The sequence below is a fragment of the Toxorhynchites rutilus genome, chromosome 3 (genome assembly GCF_029784135.1).
Source record: "Toxorhynchites rutilus septentrionalis strain SRP chromosome 3, ASM2978413v1, whole genome shotgun sequence".
In the NCBI taxonomy this organism is placed as follows: Eukaryota; Metazoa; Arthropoda; class Insecta; order Diptera; family Culicidae; genus Toxorhynchites; species Toxorhynchites rutilus.
Window position 1 is genome coordinate 273,849,939 of NC_073746.1, and position 7,132 is coordinate 273,857,070.

Sequence of the window (7,132 nt, forward strand, 5' to 3'; positions counted from 1 at the left end):
GAGCCACAGTTCGCATGTGTTATAAATTTGAATTTTTCTTCATATATTTGCAATTGTTCATCGGAACATATCGTTCATACATTTTACTTTAGTATTGAATTGTTATTTTTTTGTGAATGTATTCAAAAACTCGTGTCAATGTTTGATAAGTGAATTGATCTATTTACGTGTGCTTGGCTCTTCTCTCACCAACACTATTACTCCTTTTTGGCACGTGGTTTTACCCAAGGCGTTGTACTATAGGTGGACCACAATGTCAAAATTGCTGTTCGGCCATTGCTCGTGAAAAAACAAATTTGTTTACAAAACAAGTCGTATCTTTTGATGACAAATGCATTAGTTGGCAAAATAGCTGCTCGCGCTTTATTGTCGAATCATAACAGTGCAGAAGGATGTTTTAGTATATCTTTTCGCCTTTCTTTGCAAGCGAGTTGAAATTGAAATCATAACCACACACCCAAACAAAAAGTAAATAATTCTGTTACGTCTCGCTACACGTCTCACGTCATGTCCTGAAAGTGTCAAGAACGAAACACCTATAGTTCAGCATCTTGGTTTTACCCAAGACGGGTCTATGGTACTAGGTGAGGCCGTTTCGTCACTAAGTTGGTTAGGGGAGCGGTATATGAAAACAGTACGGAAGAAAGCAGAAGGGGAATTAATTGCTTGTAGCGTGAAAGAGATTGTGTTTTGTTTACAAACAAAACACAGTAGACTTCCAAGATGGCTGAAGAGTGGTTTTAGCAAGTTGGCCCACCTTAGGATATACTTCTAGGCGCCTTGGTTTTACCTATACTACTACAATGGTTTCCTTCCACTTTCACCTTAAGATTTATTTGGTACAGCTTTTCGCAATCAATAAAAGTATCAATGTTTCTGGTGCGTATGAAATGTCGCGTTTAAATATTATAATTATAATTTATTGAATCCTTAAATAAACAGTACATACTATATAAACATTTGTTCTTTTCAAAAGAAAGTCTGTCTCATCACTTCCACTGAGTGGAATCTTTTGCCCAGAGGAATATGGCTCGTTAACATCTAGCTGAATATGAGTTGCAGGTAATCCATGAAAAAACCTATGCTGCCAGTTTGGAAGAACCTTGTCCCGCCGAGCATGTTGGAGCGTTGGCGGTTTTTTTCGGAGCGTTCGTTCGTGGTCGTCGGAACAATAGTATGTGTGGCTCTGGTGCATGCATCTGAAAACGTAATAATATATTTGTGTTCAACAGTTCACTATTGAATGGGAGAATTACCATATACATCACCCAACCTGGGGATTGCTGAACTCCTAAATTGCGCCATTCGGTTTCCGTCATGAGATGCGTTTTAGGCACGTTGCGGGCCAAATCCTGTGGGAGAATCACATGGCGATATTCATAGACTTCATCATAATATTTTTCCGAGTATTGGATCTGATCAGACGGCATGTTATGATGTTGTTTTTGACACTTTGAGCAAAAAGTTACAGGACGCGGAATGATTGAAGCCAGCACATAAATTTGAATACTTTTGTTTACATCGAGATGTCAGATATCTTTTGGCATATAATACCCGTGACTGGGATTATAACCAAGATGCTGAACTATAGGTGTTTCGTTCTTGACACATTCAGGACATGACGTGAGACGAGTAGCGAGACGTAACTTTCAGAATTATTTACTTTTTGTTTGGGTGTGTGGTTATGATTTCAATGTCAACTCGCTAAGGAAAATAATTGAAGGAGAAAATAAGCAAATATATATTCGTGGAATATAGTGCACAACCTCCTTTTGCTCTAGTCAATTACCGTTACAAGCTCTTTCCGGATCTCCTTCCAGGTATATGCACAGCATTCTCCTCTTCCCCGAGCGAAATCAGTGGAGCCACAATCAGCGTTATTGTTTGTCACCATCGCCGTAAGCTGTTAGTACTCTTTTCCCCGCCGATGGGAGCCAAACAGAAGTACATTTTACAATAAACAATAAAGCGCGAGCAGCTATTTTGCCAACGAATGCATTTGTCACCAAAAGATACGACTTGTTTTGTAAACAAATTTGTTTTTTTCACGAGCAATGGCCGAACAGCAATTTTGACATTGCGGTCCACCTATAATACAACGCCTTGATTATAACAATACCGACAATATTGATTAACTAAAGGTGGGAAGATTGGTATGCATTCTTTTTATAGAAAGGGGGAAATCAAAAGACTCGAAAACTACTGAACAGTACTGAACCAACGTGAAAATTTTCCAAGACGATATTCGTTTTCTTGTGTTTTAACGTAGAACTACGTTTAACATGACGATATGGGGAGTAAATTGAAAATCTTAACACTGAACATGTAAGAATGCAAGTAATGCAAGATTTGTTACACTTATAGTATGATCATTTCTTGATAGATCGCAAAGATGTTTGCATCAATTGATTGGAAATATTTCTACGCATTATATTGTGAATTTACTTGACTGTTGGATTCTGAGGTCATTTCAGCTACCTGTTTAAATCGTCGCTTTTCACGAGGGGTGATTAAATCCATGGAGAATCCATACTGATCACCCCTCAACTTTGTTCCAAATGTCAAAACGAAAATTAAAACAAACTATAAATAAATTAACTGGTGAAACAGTGTTTAAAAAAAAAGGTTCGATATGCAATTTTGCGGTTGGACTACAATTATTTTCCTGTATTTTTTTGTAATAAAAAATATTTATAGCATTCCAGAAGACGGATGATATTCCGAGCAAGTTTCTTGGTGAAGATGCTGGTTTTCGTAATTTGAAGTTCCTGTAGTCAGGACATCATATAGACGGCTATGAAAATACCGAGAAAAACAAAATAGTAAAAAAATATAACATATCACTACTATCTAACTTTCATACTATAGAAACCAGTGATACCAAGACTCTTTAATTTTTTTGAGAACGGGAGATATGCGTTCAAAGGTCATGACAGAAGCTCAATACTTTCATCTGTACCGAACAGTGTTACTCTCGGAAGGAAACCAACTTCAAGCGACATATCATAGTCTACAATTGACTTATAATATTATCGAGAGTATTTTTTCATCTAACGATACTTTGTATGAACAAACTGACTCCCTCGTTATGAAAGCTTCCTATGTTCATGCACAGATACAAGAACTGAAAGTGCTAAAAAAACGAATTCAGAATTTAGCATCGAAAATTACTGATGCTAACGATATTAGTCACTAATTTCAGTACCGATTTTCTTGCATGGATTTATTTGATGAATAAAATAAAGAAAACATTGATCATTTTTGTAGCTTTTAGTACATAGCCGATTAATTGAATTTATCACCAAAAGTATAACAGCATTTTGGAAATAATTTCGTGCAGTCATTTAAGGTAAATTTGATAAGTGTGCGTTGATCAGCACTCAGAAGAGAGGAATTTTATAATATTCGCATTACAATGTATACAAGCACCATCCATCATCCACATTGAAACTTTATATGGATAGTCTGGACGTAGTTTCCGTCCAAGGGTTTGAAGTCATTTGATATGCATGTAGTATAGAACCAGGTTCATCAGCCAGGTTCGTTTGTCCACATCAAACTTTCGGAAAAGATCTGTCGTTTGCTAAGTCTTATTATATCTTCTCGTTCATAATATACGTTCTAGAAACTAATGGTTGATTTACACTTTGCGTGAGAATCGTGATAATCCCAGGAAGTAGTAGCCGTATGGACAATGATATTTTGTGTTTATATTAGCCCGACGATGCTGAACGTTTTTAAGAATTGGATTTTGCGTGCTGTTATCAATCATTTAAATTTCTCGAAAATACATGCTTGCAAAAACATAAGCAAACACGATAATATGATTTGTGACATATGACAGATTTATCTGTCAAATGCAAACGCGACTATTTTTACGACCGTTTGAAGCGCGACTATTTATAATCGTCGTGTCCAGTTAGGGAATAGACGCACAATATATTTAAAAAAATCAAGCTGAATAATTTTAAAATATCAAGTATTATTCAAACACGCTAGAATCCAATGGTTCAATATTTTTTCCCCAAGTTTTGCCGTCTACTATGAGCAAGTACAGTAGCACCATTTGAATATATTTGAAGCACAATTTGAATATTGTGCGATTCACATAGAACTTTACGGAAAAGAACGTCTACGTTCCGTCAACGTATCCACCAACCCACACATGCAGTCAATGCTTGCACCAGCACTGTCACATCAAATGTTAAACGAATGATTTATTGAATGTTATTCATGGTATCACCACCTACATCAATTACAATCAGATGCCTAGAATCAGTTCTAAATTTAGAAAAATTCAATGAAAATTATTGAATTATATTATTTAAATGCTCAAACCCCGTAGTCCCGACCCTTATTCAACAATAATAGTATATAGCAGGGGTGGCCAAACCTTTGGGCATTGCGGACGACTAATTGTTCAAATGTTAGGCGGTCTCCCAATTTTGACTGTATCAAAAAGTCATTAGAAAATATGTAGTACTTGACAATAAAACAAAGTTTTAACTCTCCTGTACTTGCGCACGAAATCATAACTAGTTAACTCGTATACTCGCGCGCGATGTCACAGGCCGTGCGCATCTCTGTAATTTTGCAATGTTAAACTTCATTTCAGTAAAAACAGATATAATTAAATGAAAAATCTCCAGAGAATATTTTTTCTTCGACTTCATACAGTTTCAATAGTCATTTAATTCAGTCCCCTCTAAAATATACAATGTTCGGACTATGTTCTATAAAAAAGAGTTCACTGAACTCTGTCTCGGGTCAACGAACTTTGATGAAAAAGGGCACAGAGTAGATGGAGAGAAAACACTAGTTGTTATCACTATGGTCGAGAACGTTCTGTCTGACTCGTTCAATGTTTATTTATAAAACACCTCCTATGCGTTATCAAGCGTTTCTTAATGTCACTCTATTAATGACGTTTAACGTTAAGCGTTTGTACACACTGTATCCAAAGTGGACACAACAGTTCTTCCCCCTTTGAAAAGAAGGCTTTATGAATGAAAATCTAACATCTAATTCATAAAACTGAACATGAAACCAAAGTTCACTGAAATTCAATTACAGTACAATCCTTAATCAAAGTTTAAATCTTATTTACAAAATTCAGTACGTAAATATTTACAAAATTCACGAGATTGAATTTAATTCATGCTTCAATATTCGAGTCCACTTTTGGTAAACGAAATCCTTGGAAACTTTTGCCTTCCGGGCTCGTTTCGAACGCCGCGGTACTTGATCTGCAGGTGCATCCGAGTCATCAGGAAAAAATTTACGTTTTCGTTCGAGTCTGATGGCTTCCTTAGGGAATCCTCTGAATCACTCATTATCGTCATCGTTGACTTCCCTCTCGATGTTCTGAACTTCCCGCTCGGGTTCCACATCCCGACTAACGACAAACACGTTCGGCCTCTGTGGTCTCTCGTCATTGGTTTTCCGTAGCTGCGTGCGATGAGCGGCCACCTGTACGCTTCCAACGAGTACCTGGAAAACATTTTTGGAAATGCGTTTTAGTAATACAGCTTTTAACCAGCGAAGCTTGTGATGAGGGTTATGATTCTTGTACCACACAGAATCCCCTTCCATCAGCTTATCCAAAGGGTCAAACGAAGGCTTTGACTCAATCCTTGGCTCAATCACATCATTGGATGGATTTTGTGGTACTAAAAGTTGGCGTTTGTACTGTTTCTTAGGATTAAGCAAATCGATCAATGTTTTTGGTTTAAATGAAAAAATCTTTTCCGATGGAAATTCTCCAACACCTTTTAAGCAATTATTGTGATAATTAATCAAAAATAAATTTATTTGATCGTCTAAATCTAAGTCAGAAAATTCTGGTTCTAATAAGAACTTTTTCAGAACTTCTTTAACAGTACGTACAAAACGCTCAGCCTGCCCATTACTGGGAGGGTTATATGGCGGGCTTTTCAGAACATTAATTCCTTGTCGTTGTAGAAAGTTTACAAAATTATATGAGTTGAATGGAGGGCCACCATCAGACACTAAAACGTCTGGAAGTCCAAACCTGCTAAAGAATTCCACCAATTGCTTCAAAACTTGATTGCAATCTGTTCCTCGCTTCATCCACACAACCTCTACCCACTTTGAGAAACTATCTACAATCAATAGAAAAGTACGCTGCTCAAAATGAAAAAAATCTATGTGAATCCTACTGAAAGGTCTAGTTGTAGGTGTCCATTCAGACGTGATTTTCGGCTTTGGAACTATGGCCATACTGTTGCAAATGTCACAACCAAGTACAAATTTTTCAATATCACTGTTTATCCCGAACCAGTAAACGGACCTTCTCGCCAATTGTTTCATTTTAACAATACCGGCATGGTTGGCATGTAAAAGTTTCAGAATTTTTCTTTGTAAAACCAATGGAATCACAACTCTGTCTTGATATAACATGCAATCATCAACAATTTCCAAGTCTTGCTGATTTGCGAAAACATTTACAAACTGTTTATCAATCTTTTTCGGCCAACCGCCTCGCATAAACGAAATTATTTTATGGAGAAAATCATCCTCCTTAGATTGTCTGGCAACTTCCCGATAATCTAAAGGAAGTTCCTTTGAAAAATTGATACTTCTGACCATCTCCCTATTGAGCTCACTAGGAACCATTTCCTGCAATGGGAACTGTTGCGACGGTTACGAGCACATACGTTAGACCCCTCGTTGCCACAGTTGACCCCAACGATACCGTTGCTGGCGAGATAGATAGGATCTGATCGGCCATCATTCATAAACCAAATTGAACACAAGGTACACCAGTTTCCAGTTTCTATTATATTTATGCACAATTGTTGAAGTTTATAGTTTCGTAACAATTTCTTGAAGTCGTAAGTGGCACTGAATTTAAAAATGAATTCGATTACATTATGCCTTACTGAATTGATAGGTTCTAGGAACATCTACGATTACACATTTGTTGGATAGGAGAAAAATTGGAGGTTAAACTAGATGTAAGTAATCATTGTGATTAATGATAGTTAAATATCGGCTGAATAAATGCTTTCAGCTTTTAGCATTTTCCATCTCGAACAAAGGTGGATTCGCTCAGGAGAAATCCGAAATTTACTCTTCCAACAAAACTAAAAGATCTAACCGGATCCGAAAG

At 36.9% G+C, this 7,132-nt stretch overlaps 1 protein-coding gene across 1 annotated transcript; it reads right to left on the reverse strand.

Annotated features, from left to right (window-relative positions):
• Positions 1-898: 898 nt before the first annotated feature.
• Positions 899-1,534, reverse strand: LOC129777904 (cyclin-dependent kinases regulatory subunit). Its single transcript, XM_055784479.1, has 2 exons — positions 1,257-1,534; positions 899-1,199 (listed from the first exon to the last, which is right to left on the reverse strand). The coding sequence occupies exons 1-2, from the start codon at positions 1,428-1,430 to the stop codon at positions 1,080-1,082; spliced, it is 294 nt and encodes a 97-aa protein (XP_055640454.1). The 5' UTR covers positions 1,431-1,534; the 3' UTR covers positions 899-1,079.
• Positions 1,535-7,132: the final 5,598 nt, after the last annotated feature.